The 19853-nt window shown below is 46.2% G+C and overlaps 1 protein-coding gene across 1 annotated transcript in view; it reads left to right on the top strand.

Annotated features, from left to right (window-relative positions):
* SACS (sacsin molecular chaperone) overlaps positions 1–19853 on the top strand; it is a gene marked incomplete in the record, with an annotated part of 98367 nt that overhangs the window by 37086 nt on the left and 41428 nt on the right. The window contains 3 exon segments of the mRNA XM_070049158.1: positions 10683–10833; positions 16199–16286; positions 17934–18019. Of these exon segments, the coding sequence (XP_069905259.1) occupies positions 10683–10833; positions 16199–16286; positions 17934–18019 (325 nt within the window).

Below are 19853 nucleotides of genomic sequence, written 5' to 3'. Positions count from 1 at the left end.
CTGGCCGGCGCCGCGGCTCACTAGGCTAATCCTCCGCCTAGCGGCGCCGGCACACCGGGTTCTAGTCCCGGTCGGGGCGCCGGATTCTGTCCCGGTTGCCCCTCTTCCAGGCCAGCCCTCTGCTGTGGCCCGGGAGTGCAGTGGAGGATGGCCCAGGTGCTTGGGCCCTGCACCCCATGGGAGACCAGGAAAAGCACCTGGCTCCTGGCTCCTGCCATCGGATCGGTGCGGTGCGCCGGCCGCAGCGCGCCGGCCGTGGCGGCCATTGGAGGGTGAACCAACGGCAAAGGAAGACCTTTCTCTCTGTCTCTCTCTCTCACTGTCCACTCTGCCTGTCAAAAAAAAAAAAAAAAAAAAAAAAAAAAGACAGGGGAGTTCTAAGGGAATGGGGTCCAGTTCTTCATGCCATTTCTCCTTCCCTCTTTATCTACTCAAAGGCTTTGCGGAGTGTGAATTAGGTAAAATTCCTCTTGAGGTTTTACTACTGATTGTTATCAGCCCCACCTGGAGCTAAACAGAAGTGATCCTTTTGGGGGAAGACTGGGACCACCTATAGAGCTCTTGGTATATGGGCAGGAGTTTATAGTGTACAATGCTGGGCTGCTTCTAGGGTTTCCTTTCCAAGGCTGTTACATTCTTTTTTTTTGAAGGAATTTTGTTTTCAGGCCCTCACTCACAGGTAGGCTAATTTCTAATTTCCCAACAGTTTCAACTACATAGCCACAGAATAACCTCCCCTTCCCCTATGCTACCTGTCCAGCAATACTCAACTCCATTGGCTCACCCCCCTTCCCTTCACTGTTGTGTGTGTTTAGATTGTGTTTCCTGAAGATGCTCACACTGGGGGAAGGGAAGTTTGCCTGAAAGATATAAAAGGAAGTAAACTTCTGAGAGCACTGCCTGCTTCCAGGGGCTGGTCACCACTCTCAAGACTATGCATTAAAACACGCCTCACTGTCTGCTTCCTTCGTGTTTCTGAGTCCATCCTTTGGTGGGTGGGTGGTCTCGGGTAAGCTTTGTTCCCACAAACCCAGACGATCTGATATTGGTTATGGGCATCCTAAGCAGCCTTTACCACCAGGCTAAACACCTGCCCTGTCTGTCTTGTGTATGTGTATATTGAGCAGCCATGATGTCAGTTCTGATGATTTAATGGACTGAAGGCACTGGAAGAAGACAGCAGTGAGCAAACCATTGGCCTCCCCAGAAAAGTCAAGCTAGCCATATTCAAATGTGCCCAGAGGGATGCTACATTGGATGGTCCAGGAAAAATTTATTTTGTGGTCACATCAGCCACAATGTTAACTTTTATTTAAAAAAATTCACACACCATTTAAATGAACACAATTTTGTGCATTTAAAATTCACCACTTGGGTCCGGCACTGTGGCGCAGTGGATTAACTCCCTGACCTGAAGTGCTGGCATCCCATATGGGTGCCAGTTCTAGTCCTGGCTGCTCCTCTTCCAATACAGCTCTCTGCTATGGCCTGGGAAAGCAGTAGAAGATGGCCCAGGTCCTTGGGCCCCTGCAGCCATGTTGGAGACCCAGACAAAGCTCCTGGCTCCTGGCTTCGGATCGGCACAGCTCTGGCCATTGCTGCCAATTGGGGGATGAACTATCGGATGTAAGACCTCTCTCTCTCTCTCTGCCTCTCCTCTGTGTAACTCTGACTTTCAAATAAATAAATAAAATCTTTAAAAAAATATTCACCACTTAAATGGGTACAGTTCAGAGATTTTTAAGATAGAAACAAAGTTCTACAGCTTTGAAGACTATCTAATTCCAGAACAATTCTTTTCTTTTTAAATATATTTTTCTCCAGAAAAATCTCACAAATCTGCACTTTCTTACTGGAAAAGATTAAAAGGCTGGATATTCACTTTCTCTGCCTTCCCTGTGGTTGGGGTGGCTATGTGATAAAGTCTGGCCAGTGAGACAGAAATAAATCTACTGGGGGAAATTCTTATTTCCCCGATGAAACAAATAGTCGCAACCCGCATCTTTCTCTTTCCTTTCCTGCCTACAGCAAACACACTTATATTAGAGCTGGATTAGTCATTTTAGGAAAAGGAAAGAGACCCCAAACATCACCAGGGCCCTGGTTCTGACATTGTTGAGGAATGGCCTTCGTAGAGACTTATTGACAAGTCAGAAAAATAAACCTTTATGGGTTTAGCCATTGCTGGTCAGGTAATTAATTACTTGCAGCCAAAACACTCCCAATATAACCAAAGCCAAAATAGAATCTCATTGACTGACTTCGGGAGTGAAGGTGATACCCACCTATATGGGTTGTTCATTCAGCTTTCTAATATCTCAGGGAACATTTACAGAATATTACTGTGTGTGAGCCCTTACGACACAAAGAGAAATGTGAAGATGCTCCTATCACAATGAATAAAAGTGAATTATATTGAATAAAATGTGATAAATGCTCTGATGACAATGTGAAAATAAGTTATGTAGAAAGAAACAGCCTGGAAGCATTGAGGAAAAATGCAGGAAATAGAGGTTCTTGGGCTGGGACTGAGGGATTCCTACATGGGGAGTCGTAGAAAGGGGACAGGACTGAGGTGTGGACAATTCAGGTGCAATACTTGTGCACAGCCAGGCCAGAGGATGCAGTACTGTGTAGTTTAGCATTTACTGTTTCACAGTGCTTGGGCTCTGGAGCCGACTACCTGGGCTCAAAGCCTGGCTTTCCTATTTGTACCTGTGGGACTCTAGGTAAGATGTTCAATTTCATTTTCCTTATTGAAAATGAGGGTTTCACATTGGGAAGAGCACATGTATCCATCACAGGCCACAGAAGGCTTTTGGCCATTATCTGGCACACACTGAACACTCTGTAGCTGTTACATATGATTATCACCTGGATGTGGGGAGAGAATGGATCCTGGGTTCAGGGGCAGTCCTGAGAAAGTCGAATGGGGCTGACATCTGATGGACCATGGGTGCCAGGCAGGATAACTTGAACTTGACCCTACAGTCATTGAAGGTTCTGGAACACAGAACCCCATCAATAGTGGCCTTCTAGTTGTCAAATCTGATGGGCACTGCACCTCCATGACACTTGGCACTGCGGATTCCCTCCTTGAAGCTTTTCACTTAATCTCATGGATACGATTTTCGGGGGCTTGGTTTTGTTCCTATTTTAAGTCTTTTTGCCTTTGAAGTGATCCCCCTACTGCCTAAGGAGTCTTTGTGAAATACAATTATGATTGCCTAACTAGCTTAACTTCAAGAAAGTACCTCCCTGGGGCCGGCACTGTGGCACAGTGGGTTAACGCCCTGGCCTGAAGTGTTGGCATCCCATATGGGTGCTGGTTTGGGACCCAGCTGCTCCACTTCCAATCCAGCTCTCTGCTATGGCCTGGGAAAGCAGTGGAGGAGAGCCCAAGTTCTTGGGCCCCTGCACCAGTGTGGGAGACCCAGAAGAAGCTCCTGGCTCCTGGCTTTGGATCGGCACAGCTCAGGTTGTTGCAGCCAATTGGGGAGTGAACCATTGGATGGAAGACCTCTATCTCTCTCTCTCTCTGCCTCTCCTTTCTCTTGTAATTCTGACTTTCAAATAAATAAATAAATCTTTAAAAAAAGAAAGAAAGTACCTCCCTGTTCTGTTCAGGTAATTCCCCAGGTAACACAAAGGAGACCTGCCAACCATGCTTCTGCCGTTTCGCCAGGCTCACCATTTTCTTTGCCCTTGGGTGCATCTTGCTCTGTCCTCATGTGGAAGCAACAGCTGGAATTCCCTCAGCTTTATTGCTGACTTTTAACTCGGTGATCTTACAGGTGCCACTTCCTCTCCCGTATGATCTTTTGTGTTTGCCTTGTGGATTTTACTCCCTCTTTAGGACTTCCTGAAGGGTGTGTCCTCCGTGCCCTCACTTTTCTGTTTTCTGCTCTCAGCCTTGTGCTGATTCATTAAATAAAGTAGAAATAATGAATCCTACTTTTGTCTTTGCAGAACTGGCAAGCATTCTGCAGAAGGGTAAAATTGGTGGGCTCCCTCTGAGTGGAGGCATGCCATGGAGTCCATTCGACTCAGAAAATCACAAAGTGTTATTTCTGGGAGGTCCCCGTCAGCTTCACACTGTGCTTCTCCACTGCAGTGTGCCTATGGCCATGGCTGAGGATGGGCGGGGACCCCGGCTATCTAACCGTCTCTACACTGGGCCACGCTGGCATTTCGATTATTATCCAGGATAGGATTTTCAGGTACTACAATGAATCCATTTGAGGGACTGTGAGAGACTTGCCATCCAGGAATGATGGGGAAACTATGGTTCCTGCTGGGTTCTTTATCCAGGGATAAGGAAAGAAGCCCCGAGGCAAGTTAAAATGGGCATCATGAGAAGCAGTGGTATGGCTTTATGCTATGATGGTTGGAGTCCAGCCTCTGCAGATAGGCAATGCGTGGTCCCGTGACTTCCCGTGGGTTGTTGACAGGGACTCACTCTCAAGGAGCGGCTAATGTTTTGGCTTCCTGCTGGGCTACAGCTGAGCGTGTGCTCTTGCAGGGTGAGTTCAGGCCCAGCCAAGCATGTTTCAGAATACATTAGTGTTACGTATTTCCTTTTCCTCATAAATAGTGGTAAAAGCTCATGAAAAAGTTAATTCTTGGAATTTTTATGCTTTTGAAAAATTAAAATACCTGTGTAAATACCAGAGTTAAGCAGCCTAAAATATTTCTTCTTAGTAGAATATAATGCAGAAATTTTACATGAAGTTTATACACTGATAAAAGGTTGAATATACTATGTATCCACAGTGTAATTATAATCATCTTGAAAATAGTTACATTAATGGCATTATAAAAATGGTGCTTGTATTGGGGTGTGTGAACTATGGATAATGTTTGCAGTTCTTTCTATTTTTCTGTGTTTTCCAAATGTTCTTTGCTCCCTCCCTCCTTTCCCCACCCAAACCCTCCTTCTCTTTCCTGTCTCCTCTCTTTCCTCCTTCAGCCATCCTTCCCTCCGTCCTTGCTTTCTTCATGTTTATCAAGCACCTCTTCTGTGTTAAACAGCTTTCAGATTGTGGGGAGCTGTCAGTACACAGTGTAGACACCAACTCCAAATCTGACCTGGGGGCAGGTTGGGTGGTGATTTGAAGAGGAGAAAACTGGAGGAGGCCAAGGGGTAGGAGGTGAATAGACTAAGCCAGGCCAAGGATGATGAACGTGTGAATTACACCTGCTACCCTGGGCCCCCTTCCTTCTCCCATAGGCTTTGTCTGAGTAAGATCAGCTTCCAGCAGTTCATTCAGGCCTTTGATGCAAGGTCACATCTCAGAAAATCATCCTATATCTACCCTGCCTTCTTGGCTCTGTTCTCTTGTCCGTGCCCTAACCCCCTGCGTCTTAAATAGTTCTTATCCCTACTGGAAATCATAGGAGGAATTTATACAGTGCTTGTTGATTTGCTATTGTCTTCCTTCGGTGAGATGTAAGCATGAGAGTAGGGACTTTTTTTTTTTTTTAAAGACATTTATGGGGGCTGGTGTTGTGATGCAGCAGGTGAAAGCCACTGCCTGAGATGCCAAATTCCATATGGGTGTTAGTTCAAGTCCTGGTTGCTCTGCATCTCACCCAGCTCCCTGCTAATATGCCTGGAAAGGCAGCAGAAGATGGTCCAAGTACTTTGGGCCCCTGTCACTCACCGATGTGGGAGACCCTGATGGAGTTCCAGGCTCCTGGCCTAGACCCAGTTCTTACAACCATTTGGGGAGTGAACCAATAGCTGGAATAAATCTTTCTCTCTCCCTCTATTTCAAATAAATAAATATTTAAAAAATTATGCATTTGAAGGACTGCCATGAGTTCAGTGCAGACAGAAGCTGCTGTGTGGACAAAGTTCTGGGTCTCAGTCCTGGCCCTTTCACTTCCAGTTCTACCCAGCTGCATGACTTTGGGCAAATTATTTCACCCCTTAGCCCTTCAGGGTCCTCACCAAGGTTGGATTCTCTCCGTTTTTGGGAGGGAGGTGGAGGGACTCATATACTTGGTTTTCATTGGGATAATCCTGTCATTTATTCAGATAATGTATGTTAGAAACCATTATCATTCATTGAGAAATTAGAAAACAAAAGCTGCAGACACTGAAGTCTGTCTTTTTACCAATTCCAATTATGAATACCTTGCTAACAATATATTGTGACTTTCATCTTCTTCAACTGCTGGGCACCCAGCTTCTTTCTTGCTCTTTCTGGCCTTGCAGCCTTTGGCAGCTTGTCCTCGCCTGCCACCTGTACTGCAATAGTAAATCTCTCCTGTGGCCACAGTTGCTGATGTGTGTCTCAGCTGTACCACAACCTGCTTCCAGCTGCTGCCATTGGCTCCAACTCTTCTCATTCACTTCTTCAGCGTTTCTGAACTAGTTTAAAATTATTTTATTGAGACAAAATACATATAACATGTATACATATTTTCAGTATACACTCTATGCTATCAAATACATGCATAATGTTGTGCAAGCACCACCATCCATTTTCAGAATTGTTTGCATCTTGGACAACAGAAAGTCTGCAGGCATCAAGCAGCCACTTGTAGGATTTGTCTTGTTCAGGGCTGTACCCCTGTCATTGGGAAATGTGTTTCCCAGCTAGGGTACAACAAGGTTTCAGTGAATATTATCCAAATGGCTAAGTGATTATATGTTTAGCTTTGCTATCTCTTCTGAGTTCCATATCTGAATATCCCATGGTAACTAACCTCTTAAAATGTATCTGAAGGCATCGGTGTTATGGCACAGTGGGCTAAGTTGCTGCTTTCTTTTTTTTTAAAAAGATTTATTTATTTATTTAAAAGAGTTACAGAGAGAGGAGAGGCAGAGAGAGAGAGAGAGAGAGAGAGAGAGAAAGGGAGAGAGAGAGAGAGAAAGAGGGTCTTCCATCCGCTAGTTCACTCCCCAATTGGCTGCAATGGCTGGAGCTACACTGATTCAAAGCTAGGACCCAGGAGCCTCCTCCAGGTCTCCCATAGGGGTGCAGGGGCCCAAGGACTTGGGCCATCCAGCATTCCTTTCCCAGGCCATAGCAGAGAGCTGGATTGGAAGAGGAGCAGCCGGGTCTCGAACCAGTGCCCATATGGGATGCCGGCACTGCAGGCCAGGGTGTTAACTCGCTGTACCACAGTGCTGGCCCCAAGTTGCTGCTTTCAATGCAAGCATCCCATATGGGAGTGCTGGTTGGAGTCCAGGCTCCTCTGTTGCAGATTAAGCTCCCTGCCAGGGAAGGCAGCAGATGACAGCTCAAGTACTTGGGTCCCTGCCACCTATGTGAGAGACCCTGATGGAATTCTTGGCTCTTGGCCTCCACCTGGCCCAGTCTTGGCTCTTGCTGACATCTGGGGAGTGAACCAGAAGATGGAAGGTCTCTGTTTCTCTGTTGCTCTACCCTTAAAATAAATTAATAAATCTTTAAAAAAGAATTATCTCTAGGATGCTTTGAACTGTAGATAATCAAAGTTGCTTCTTGTTTTTCTTCTTATTTATTTATTTGACAGGTAGAGTTACAGACAGTGAGAGAGAGAGACAGAGAGAAAGGTCTTCCTTCCGTTGGTTCACTCCCCAAATGGCCGTCATGGCCAGAGCTACAAGGATCCAAAGCCAGGAGCCAGGTGCCTCTTCCTGGTTTCCCATGCAGGTGCAGGGGCCCAAGCACTCAGGCCATCCTCCACTGCCTTCCTGGGCCACAGCAGAGAGTTGGACTGGAAGAGGAGCAACTGGGAGTAGAACCTGGCACCCATATGGGATGCTGGTGCTGCAGGAGGAGGATTAACCAAGTGAGCCACGGTGCCGGTCCCCTTCTTCTTCTTTTTCAAGATTTATTTTGAAAGGCAGAGTTATAGAGACAGTGGAAAGTATATATATATATATATATATATACATACATACACATATATATGTATGTATGTATGTGTGTGTATATATATATATAAATATATATAAATATATAAATATATATAAAATATATAAATATATATATAAATATATAAATCTTCCATCCACTGGTTCACTTCCTGAATGGCCACAACAACCAGGTCTGGGCCAGGCTGAAGTCAGGCACCAGGATCCAGGAACCAGGAGCTTCATGCAGGTCTTCCAGGTGGGTGCAGGGGTCCAAGAAGTTGGGCTATCTTCTGCTGCTTTCCCAGGTGCATTAAGCAAGGAGCTGGATTAGAAGCAGAGCAGCCGGGACTCTAATTGGCACCTATATGGGATGGCAGGTGTCTCATGCAGCAGCTTTACATGCTACACCACAGCACCAGCCCCCATCAAAGCTTCTGTCCAGCCTCCTGTTCCAGCTGGATCCGCTTTACTTTTTGTGGTTTTGGACATTCCTGTGTCTTCAACAAATACCCAAGGTCCCATTGCCACCCCATCCTGTTTGCCTGTTTGCCTGGGTCTCCTGGAAAGAGCAGAAGGAAAGCTGGTAGAATCGGGTTTGCCATGGAGGCTTTTTGTTGGATGTAGATGTGCTTGCACACTCTAGCAGGAGCTGGGCTTCCAGCCTTGGCTACTGAGCACTGTGCCTGGGCCAGGGAGAGGTCATTGGAGAGAGGTTAACCCACATTCCTTCCATTTGTTGATCCTGGAATGGATCTGCTTCCACAGACTTGGCCATCAAAGGAGGATTAGAATCTTCTGTCTGGTCTTTATATAGAACTACCATATTTTCCTCTGATTTACCAAACATGCTTATCTCTTCCAAGTAGTAATAGGCAGGGAAGATTGACATCACCCTCCCTTTTAAGTAGGATAAGAAAGAGGATGGCTCAGCTGAGGGGGTATTCTGTGTCTCCACTACTGATGATGAGTCTGATTTAATATTTTTTGGGGGAGAGGGAGAAGTGGTAATTTAAGTAATATTGAGTCATTGTGAAAATTCCATTCTATTCAGGGTATTTAAAATAAGCATACACGTCTACACATTTGTTCACATTGTAGTTTTTTAAAAAAATGTTCATTTGCACTTATTTATTTTTATCTACTTGAAAGGCAGAGCGAGAGCCTGCAAGCTTGAGAGATCTTCCATCCCCTGGTTCACTCCCCAAATGTCAGCAACAGCAGTTAGGGCAGGTCCAGCAGAAGCTAGGAGTCTGACACTCAAGGAGGCTGGTCTCCCACCTGGGTGGCAGGGGTCGGAAGCACTAGAGCCATCACCTGCTGTCTCCCAGGATGCAACAGCAGGCAGCTGGATGGGAAGCAGATGAGCTGGACCCAAATTAGGCATTTGGATATGGGGTGTGGTTGTCCCAAGCACACCTGCCCCACCCCACAATGGAACTTTGGATGGACTTAATAGATGTTGCCATTTCTTTCTTTTTTGCAATGTGTCTCATGAATAAAATAGAGCCAAAAGAAGGGCTTGGTGTTGACTGAAGCCTTATCAGACACCCTGCACTTTCAAAAGACAACCTTAGTTACTGGTGTGGGCGACTCCACCAACTCTATGACTCGTGTTCCCGCCTTTAAGGAGCCTTAGGATCAGTTATAATGGGGAGACCTTGAGGCCACGATCAATAGACTATAATGGCGCCACAATAGGCTACACTTTTAACATGTCCCGGGCTGTATTTGTGCGACTCTCCACTCCTACGTTGCTACTGGCTCTCTCTGCTTGCAGCCAACAGCATCGCTCATCCTACTTCTATTCCTTCAAAACAAACACGAAACGACTCCATGGAAAACCTCTGTCCTCTGGAACCACCGCGCTCTCCTCATGAGTCAATGCGAAAATCCCACTCTGTTCAGGGTATTTAAAATAAGCATTCATGTCTACAGATTTGTTCACACACCATCAAGCTTATTTGGAGAAGCCTCCTCCTCAGGGCAAACGTCATTGGAGCTGAGGAGACAGAAGCCCTAGAAACGTCAAATTTTGCAGTTCTAGGCACTGTGGAACACGGTCAGGGACCTACATTCCGCAAATGCCGCTGCCTTGTGTTCGGGTCTGGCCAGAGGCGCCGCCGCAGGCGGGGCTGGGCTGGGGGCAGGGCTTGGCGGGGCGGCTCCTCGGCTAACGGTCCGGAGTTGGGCGGGGCCGGGCGGGGCCTGGCGGGAGTGGGGGGCGGGGCTGCTCATCTGCTAAAGGTAGTGTGGGGCAGGTCCCGGCGGGCGGGGCGGGGCGCCTCCTCGGCTAAAGATCCGGGTTGGGCGGGGCCTGGAGAGTGGGGCGGGGCGGGGCCGGCTCGGCTAAAGGCAGCGTGGGCGGGGCCCGGCGGACGGGGCGGGGCCGCTCCCCGGCTAACGGTCCTCACAGACGGGCGGGCGCGTGCCCGCGGGCGCCGCCGGGAGCGCGCAGCCGCGCCACCTCCTTCTGCTCCTCCTCCTCCGCCGCGGCTTCCTCTTGCGTTTCTACCTCGGCTCCGGCCGGCTCTGCTCACGCTGCTGCGGGCGGTGCCCGGCCGCGGGGGCGCCGGCCTGCGCCATGAGGCTCCCGCCCTCCGGGCCCGCGCCGGGACTCTCGGTGCCGCGGCGCTGGCCGTGACCGGGCGCCGGCGTGAGGGGGCGGCCACGAGCTGCGCGGCCCCGGATGCCCGCGATGGGGGACAGGTAACCCCGCCGGGCCGTGGGGGGTCCTCGCGCGGGAGAGGAGGGCGCGCGCTCGGCGGAGGCTGGGCCCGCGGTGCGGCCGGCCCGCAGGCTCCCTCTGAGGGTGCGTGTGGCTCTCGCGCAGGTGCGTCCGGGTGACCGTCCTCCCCGGCTGCGTGGGCTGCAGGACCGTGGCGGTGCCGGCGTCCGCGACGGCGCGGGACGTCAAGGAGCGCATCTTCGCCGAGACGGGCTTCCCGGTGTCGGAGCAGCGGCTGTGGCGCGGCGACAGGGAGGTAGGCCGGGGTCTGCGGGAGGGCCCGGGACCCCCTTAGCTGACGGCGGGGCCGGGCAGGGGTCCTTGGTGCCAAGATCGCCCCGCGCACGGTGCACGCCTGGAGCAGTGTCCACGCGCGCGTGTGCCTGGCTTTAGTCGCTGGGTGTACCTTCCCTGCATTTGTATCCGTCACCCCCCTTTTGTCTGAGCCTTCACTTCCTGAAATTAAGGTAATTCTTTGATGCACGTTATAGCAAGAGGAGGATGTGTAGAGCCATCACCGAGGTGACCTTATCATTACTCATATATATATATATAATTTTTTTCTTCGTGTAATAATTTTAACTGGAGTACTGTTAAGTCTTCACCTTTTATGTCTTGGAAGTTTTTCTGCACTGCTGAGTCACAGAAATGCAGGACTGAAAGGCTCTGCTCGCATAACTTAATACACAAGGTATTATTTTTGAGGAGTAAAGTTGTGTTAAAACTTTTGAAATACTAACGAATACCGGATGGATCAAAACTTTGGAAACGAGGGATATTTCATTTTGTTCTGGGCACCCTTTATGATGGGTCAAACGTTCCAGCTTTCTTGAAGGGGGAGTTTGGCTGAAGGCATTCACCGCTAGTTCATACATTCTTTAATTCTTGTAAGTACAGGTGTCTTCACGTTTTTATGTGAGAAGAGCATCATTGGCGGGACAGAAAGAGGAGAGGTGCCTGAACAGTGCAGGGCAGTGTGTCCAGTGTTGGGTTTCCTTACCACCCAACATAAGCAATGCGAAGGACTTGCTGCCTCCGATTTTTAATCCTCTGTGCAGTTTTGACCTTCCGTGTCCCTGGGTCAGTTCTCTGGTGGTTGTTTTGTTGTTGTTTTTTTGTTTTTTGTTTTTTTTTTTTTTTTGCCCAGGGAGACAGAGATTTCTGCTTAGTCTGTTCTTACCCTCTTCCCTCATGATGAATCTGTTCTTGTCGGTTCCCTGGGGTGTGCGTTGGCCACAGAGACAGGGGCTTGAGGACCCGGGACAGCATTGAAAAGGAACACAGTCTGTCCTTGCTGTCTCTTCTGTGCCTGCCCCCTTTTTTCATCCCCTCCTGCTTCCTGCTCCTGGTTCGCTGCCCACTTCTGTACTTATTCCCCTGGATCTACTTTAGGTGTGGCCACACCCAGTGGCTTCGCTGTGGCTCAGTCTTGCTGTTTCTGCAGGTGTCTGTGTGCAGCCTGGGAATCGGGTGGTGAGTGTGGCAGAGGCTTTGGGATGGGGTGGGCAGGTGGAAGGGAGTCCAGAGGGGACATCCTGTCCTGATGTGACTCACGTAGTGACGTTCTAGACCGTGGCTGCAAAGGGCGTGTGGTTCAGATGATGGTGAGACAAGAGAGGCATCGCGGAGAGTGCACAAGACAGGGAGAATGGTGACCTGGATTCTGCCTGCTGCATTGCCCATGTGTAGAAAACACAGGCTAAATTAGGACATGGGTCGGGTCTGCTTACCCTGTTTCTGATATGTACGGCAAACGTCTGATTCTAACCACTCTAAGGCCCCTGGGAGATAGAGATATTCAACAGGCGGCTGCAGAGCTGGGACTGAAGCTGCAGGGAGCAGGTCCTGGGCTGGAGATGGAGATTTTGGGCATTGACTCAGGGTAGCAAGTTTCCCTGAATGTGATGTGGACACTTTTGAAGCAGCTGTGTTCCAGACATTTGTCTAGGAACATTACCCATATTGTTTCATTTGGTGCTCAGAGACGCTCCTGGGCTCCTTATCATTAGTTGGTTTTGGGGAAGTGAACCAGCAAGATTCAGAGCGACGTGTCAGGTTGGGATTTGAGCCAGGTCTGTCTCCTTCAGTCTGGGGACTTTTTCCCATTTTACACCATAGAGAATCTGAAGTGTGTTGGTTGGGGATAAATTCAAGACAAATACAAATTAAAAGTTCTTTTTAGTAAAGGGGGAGGGCTGAAACCATGAAAAATAAACGTGGACAGTTAAGGATGAAGCTTGGGTGGCAGACAAGCAGAGGGCCGAGTCCTCTCCTGATTCGGAGAGGGTGGGCTTGTGTTGTCAGAAAGGGCCACCTGGATGCAGGCGAATCTGTCATGCAGGTGGCATGTTCTTTTTCTTTTAAATTCACCTGCGCAAAACCTTGTAGATTTGAGTTCTTGGTGAGAATTTGAGTATTTCCGGGTGGACAGGAAACAGAAAGCTGTTGACAGCTCCTTGTCAACTAAGTCACTTACTTACTAAGTCGCTTCGTTGGTCACCTGCCATTTTCTTTCTCTTGGGTTTGCTTTTCCTGTCCTGGAAGTAGAGTAAGTGAATGCCCCATCTTACCTCTTGTCCCATGAAGATACTGAAGCTCTAAGTTACAGCTGTGCCACTTCTTGATCCTTTTTCTTCTTTCCTGAATGTGTTTGCCCCGCCAACTGGGAAGTTTGAAGTCTTGCCTAACTTTTCTGTCTTCTGATTGATCCCCAGTGCCCTCCTCCTCCCTGCTCCCAGCTGTTGACTCTTGACCATCTCCCTGTGTCTTTGACAGCTGAACCAAGAGAGAAGTGCTGGGAGATCCATACTGAACTAATCTTGTCATGTTTGCTTAATACTTCGTAGAGAGTTACCGTTCCTTAGTAAATGAAGATGAGGGTCTCTGAGATTTACAAGGGAGAGTGATGCTGCATGAACAGAGATTCAGGCGTTCAAATTACTTTATAGACACTCTTTCAAAAGCAAGCAAGAGGGACTGAAATGGGCACTTTTAAGATTTCGTGGGCACATTGTAGGTGGGGATGAATAGGACCAGGTTCCATTGAATAGGACAGTGTTGGAGTGATTTGTGTTCCAGGAAAAGGAGCAACCCAAGCAAAAACTGCCCGGGGTTGCTTAGCCCAGGGGGAGGAAGCAGGTACTGAAGGCGGCTGTGCTGCTTGCTGGCTATGTGGAGGATCCTTCCCTGGGCCTGGGCCGCAGTTACAGTCCACCCACACGCTGGTCATCAGGTCCCTGCCACCTGTGTAGACCAGCCTGGTTCCGCTCAGTGTCGGCTTCTTCTCAAGTCCTCTTTAAGACCAGGGCACTTCTCTCTGCATTATAAAGTTTCTTCTTCCCTTTCTGCCCTGCTTTGTTGCAGTATACCTTAGCTATACTGAATTGGTCGTATAATCCTTGGCTCACGCATGGCTTTGTTTTAACAGTTATTTGGCTAATTAATTGATGAATGATAGAATAGTCATCTAAGATGACATCATCCAACCAGAAAACTAGAACACTGCGAGTAGGTTATATGTATCTTTGAATATCTTCTCCCCAGCCTGTGTGCCTGTCTTTCCTTATCCCTTTGTGTTTATTATTCTGTTTCATTTTTTGTAGTTTTAATAGTTTTGTAAGTATATGTATGTATATATATGTGTGTGTCTGTGTATGTGCAGCCCAGATATATAACCTAAGCAATATAGTATTTACTTTTCATTGTTTGTGAACTTTTTAAAAAGCCTATTACTCTATATGTAGTAACTTGGATCTAGTTTATTTCACTAAATACTGTGGTATTAGTATTCATCCAAATTTGTGTGAGATTGATTCATTTTTCATTGCTGCATAATATTTTACCATATGAATATGTCACCAAACTTGGGTTGTTTGTAAATTTTTGTTGTTTGTGATAGTTATGTTGTAAATATTCATCTATGTTTGCTGGAGCAAGGAGTGAACTAGATTTTGCAGGTTAGCTTTAAGATTCACTGTGTACAGGTACACGAGTGTGATTTATAACCTGGGAATGGTAACAACGTGCTCAGATTTGTGTCTGTAGCAGTGGGGACTAGAAAGAGGATGGCATACCGAAGGTAAAAAGACCAGGTGGGATGGTTATAAAAGTTCAAGAGATGTCTAGTGTGTACAACTGGAAATGGAGAAGGCGAGTTCGATTTGAGAGAGGTTGGGGGATGGGCATGCTGGGACCTAGAAATCAGTTGGGTGTGGCCAGGGATGGGGTGGGGTGAGGGCAGAGAAAGACTTTCCAGCAGAAGTGACAGTAGTGTTAGATGGTGACACTGCTAGTTGAGATACAAAGTAAAATGAGAACTGAAACTGGAAGGAGAGCTACTGAATTCACCTTCTGACAGTGCAATTTCAGGAGCTTCGGGGGCCGTCAGTGTGAGATGCGTGGGAGAAATTGGTGGTGTCGGATGTTTGAAGCGGTGCGTGATGTCCTTCACACCTTGTCCATGGGATGTAAATTAGAAAGAGGCCCTTCAGCGGACACTTGAGTAGCATTGTGCATGCTTAGACTGTGAGAGGTGGTTATAAGAATCCAGGAGATGCTGAATGTCTGTATAACTGCAGATGGAGACAATAGAACAGGAGACTGTCAGTGTCCTGTATGATGACGTCATCCAACCAGAGAACTTTACCATTGCCAATGGTATTTACCTCTGGGCATCCTTTCCCCAGTCTGTGTGCCTGTCTTTCTCTTTATCCCTTTGTATTTACTATTCTGGGAAGACTCAGGAGTGGGCCTCAGTAGGGAAAGTTGGAACTGGGGGTGGATAACTTACCTTATTCTTCAAAAATGGCACTCTTTCAATCCACTCTTGTGCATCACAGTGATGCATGTTGTCCCCTGCCTGTATGATGCCAGAGGATAGTGGATCTCAAAGTATTTTTCTGGAACCTCAGATTCAGGGACATCGTGGACTACACCCACCCACTTCAGGGGTTGAAAGCATCATTTGTCCCTTCCTTCCATAGCACAGTAATTTCGGGAGAAACCTGTGCAGACATGCTTTCCAAGATGTGTTTCTAAAAACTCTATCCTACTTCTAGGAATACTAGGATGCTCTTTGAAAATAAGTGAAAAAAATTACTTACTGTTAACATTTGGGAAATACTTCTTGGTATAATCCTTTCTAAGAAAGTTATCATTGGTATTAATAAGTTAATGCCCTAAAAGCCAAATTAGTTCAACTAGTTATAAGTAGAATCATTTTTTTTTTTTATCCTCCAGTATCTGCGGGGGTCTCATGGTATTTGGTTCTGAGTAATATGTTTGGCAGTGTTGATCAACAGAATGATTCTCTTTGTGTTGCAGATTCTGATTCATCATTTAAATATCTGAATGTTATAGCAGGAATATACATATCCCTATCTATATGTAATTACTTAAGGAAAAAATCCTGACATATTTTAAATCTAAGTCCTTTGTATATTTTAAGTTAACTTTCTCTTCTCTGGAATACTCACTTCTGAGGAACAGATTCCTTGCTGATAAAAAATCAAGCATTTCTTCTTAAGTACAAAAGAAAAATTGAAGTAAACTTTTAAATTTACAGCGTTAGAGATAAGAGATTATGTTGCTTTTCATGTTTTCTTTTCTTTCTTTTTTTTCAGTTAGCTGACTGGATCAAGATTGGAGATGTGGCTTCCAAAAGCTGTCATCTTTTTGTCAGCCTTCAGTCAAAAGGCTTGAGAGGGGGAGGTATGAATCTGACTTTTCCAGGGGTGAATGCCCGGCTCAGATGCATGCCGATTGTGTTCTACCATAGCAGCATGGTTGCTGGGGGCTGGGGTAGAGAGCAGCGTGTGTGTGTGTGGGGTGTGTGTGTGTGTGTGTGTGTGTGTGTCTGTTCTTGGTCAGAGGGTACAGACTTCCAGGCATGCACAATCCCCAAGATCTGGAGCTTTGCTGTATGACAGAGGGCCTCTCATTAGCAGTCCTGTAGTGTACACCTACACATTTGCTAAGAGGGTGGATCTTTTACTAAGTGTGCTTCCACAGAAGAGGTGGGAGAAAACTTAGGGAGGTGATGGATGAACTTGTGGCGCTGGTGGTGGTGCTGGTTTGATGGTTTTCTGGCGGTGTACTCATCAGCAGGTGCTTCAGACTGTATACACTCAATATGTACAGCCTCTCTGTGTGTGAATTGTACCCAAATACAATGGTTTTTAAAATGATCCTATTTTAAAAGTGAAATGGAAGCATATAATGTTGGGATTAAATGAAGACAGTGAGGGTCAGAGGAATACAGGAAAATGGAGCTAGTTCTAAAGTGAGACAGAAGACTATGAGAAGCAGGGTTTTATTTGAGCATGGACTTTGTGGACAGTTGTACCAAAATAAATGTGTATAGCTTGAATATCCCTAATCCGAAAATCTGAAATGCTCCAAAATCTGAACCTTTCTGGGTGCTGGTGTGCTGCCACAAGTGGAAAATTCCACACTTCATCACATTGCCAGGCCTCAGTCACAGTGCAGGTACATTAAATATATTGAATAAAATTCAGGCTGTGGGTATGAAACAGTGAAATTTGTGTTTCAACAGAGATCGTATCCTCAGGATACCTTCTTTATGTATATGCAAGTATTTCCAAATCTAAAAATACCCAAAATCTTATACACTTCTTGTCCCTTGCATTTTGAAAAGGAGCACACAATCCATAGTGACGATTTGGATCTTTAAGCACAGCCAGCTTTTAACTTATTTACGGATTTTAAAAGTTCTGTGCATTTGAGGAGTTATTTCCCTATTCCCCATTCTCATACTACCTTCCTGTCACTTCTCGGAAGGTGTCCAAGTCGCTTATTGTAGGGTTATCTAGTGTAGGCAGGGCTTCAGACTGCTTGAGCTGGATAACCACTGAGACAGTGACGGCCGCATTTCAGAACAGTCAGGACCTTGGCTCAGTTTGCGAGTGTTAGCCATGTGACGACAGGCGACAGGCGTGCTGCCACGTCTGGCTGATTATTCAGCAGCAAAGCACCCACAGAGTAAATCACAAGGTAGCACCATTTATTTCATTGCTCTGGAAAAATAGCAACACCAATCCCCCACCCCCCCGCCCCGGGCTCTTTATTTTTGAATTAATAATCTTTTGAGATGGTTACTATATTTTGGAACATTCTTGGAAACACTATGCAGTTCAGTTAAAAATCTCAAGATTTGATAAGGTAGAATCTACTTTACTGAATTGCTTATGTAGATTTTGTACCAGGGTGCTGGAGTGAGGTGTATGACATTACTGTAACTTGTATAGTTATACTGTCTCCTAGAACCAAAGTACTCATTGGTGATAAGTCAATGGGATTTTTTTTTCTAAATTATTTGAAATATGTTCTATAATTTAGGTCGCTTTGGTCAAACAACACCACCACTTGTTGATTTTCTTAAGGACATTTTAAGAAGATACCCAGAAGGAGGACAGATCCTTAAGGTAAGGCATGTATGGTATTTATGTTTTATTTTCCTTTTCAGTAACAATTTGATAAAATTACTCAGGGGTCCTATTAGTGTTTATATTTCTAAAATCTTGCCTAGATTTGAGTGGTTGTATTTGTCTTCCTCTGTGATTACAGTACCTAGCTGCATGGGATGGGTTCTGAATGTATACGTAAGTGACGTGTTTAGGACCGAGAAGCACGCTGAGCCGCTGGCTGTGGTCATCCAGCAGTGTTGCTCCAGGAGGCTTTTACACAGACCCTGTGAAGGGGCGCTCCACAGCAAGCATGCGCACAGTCGGACGCAGCTTCTGCAGTCAGAGGCCACCATCATAGGCTCATTTGAACCCAGGATTTGGAGGCTTGCTTTTTTGGGAGGGTTTATTTATTAGGATAATTATTTTAGTGGTTTATTTCTGTTTATAAAATATTTGAATATACTCACTAAAAAAGGAAAACAAATTTGATTATTAAAGAAAGCAGTAATGAAAAGTTAAGTTTTGTATTTGAGCTTAATAAGAAACCTTCGTGAACTGTAAAAGTAGATCAGTTATTACACATTTTCCTTCTCTTTTTTTTTGTAAATTTTTTTCCTCTGGGTTTTTGGGAAGGGTGCCTTTTTTTTTTAAAAAAAGATTTTATTTATTAGAAAGTCAGAGAGTTACACAGAGAGAAGAGAGGCAGAGAGAGAGAGAGAGAGGTCTTCCATCCGATGGTTCACTTCCCAATTGTCTGCAACGGCCAGGGCTGCGCCGATCCGAAGCCAGGAGCCAGGAGCTTCTTCTGGGTCTCCCACGTGGGTGCAGGGGCCCAAGGACTTGGGTCATCTTCCACTGCTTTCCCAGACCGTAGCGGAGAACTGGATTGGAAGAGGAGCAGCTGGGACTCAAACTAGCACCCATATGGGATGCCAGTGCTTCAGGCCAGGACGTTAACCCGCTGTGCCAAGCGCCGGCCCCACATTTTCCTTCTCATTAATGTTTAGTACCTTCAGTGTCTTATCCCCTATTATGTTTTCTAGGTTAGGTGGTATCTGTTTTATTTGTGAAAACACAGTCAGGCTCAGATAGGCACGGCCTGAGGATCATTTAAAAGATGGGATAGTGGAATGGTGACAGTCCATCTTTTAGAATAAGCACCAGTGGTTTACAGAAGGTTAATTTAAAAATTACTGTATTGATGTATTGGGCAAGTGAAAGGAAAGAATATGGTTGTGGGTTGTTATGGGCATAGAGAGAAGTGAAGGCAGTAAATTCAAAATGAAGACACAGTTGGTGGTTACAGGAGAGGGCGTTGTCAGTTCTGGGGGAGTATTGAGTCCTCACTGAGAAGTGAGCAGGGTCTGGCGAGGAGCTCAGCTGCTTCGTGTGTGTGTGTGTGTGTGTGTGTGTGTGTGTGTGTGTGTGTGTGTAGCCTGCTCAGTATCATCTTTATCCTCAGATAGTTTAGTTGCAGTTTCATAGGAATCTTACACAGCACCTAGACCTGTCACCATCTTTGGTGATGTTTACTGAGACAGGTTCAGAGTGACTTGCCCAAGAGCAAATGCAAATTTTATTGCTGCTGTTTCTCAGAATCGGTTTGAAAGTGATCCTCTGGGGAGTGCAGGGTGGGGGGCTTCCCATCCTGTTGTTTTTTCCACACGTGATGGATAGGTAACGCCTGGGTTTCATCTTCTACTCCAACTCTGCTTACTAAAATACACATAAATCACACATACATTCTGAATGAAAACTAGCTTCTACCTCTAACGTACTATCATTTTAAGTTTCATATTAATATTTTAATTAATTTATTTTAATGTTAACATTTTAATATTAATGTATACAT

Source organism: Oryctolagus cuniculus, chromosome 9 (assembly GCF_964237555.1).
Source record: "Oryctolagus cuniculus chromosome 9, mOryCun1.1, whole genome shotgun sequence".
In the NCBI taxonomy this organism is placed as follows: domain Eukaryota; kingdom Metazoa; phylum Chordata; class Mammalia; order Lagomorpha; family Leporidae; genus Oryctolagus; species Oryctolagus cuniculus.
Note: the sequence above shows the minus strand (reverse complement) of the source record. Positions and strands in the feature narration are given on the sequence as shown.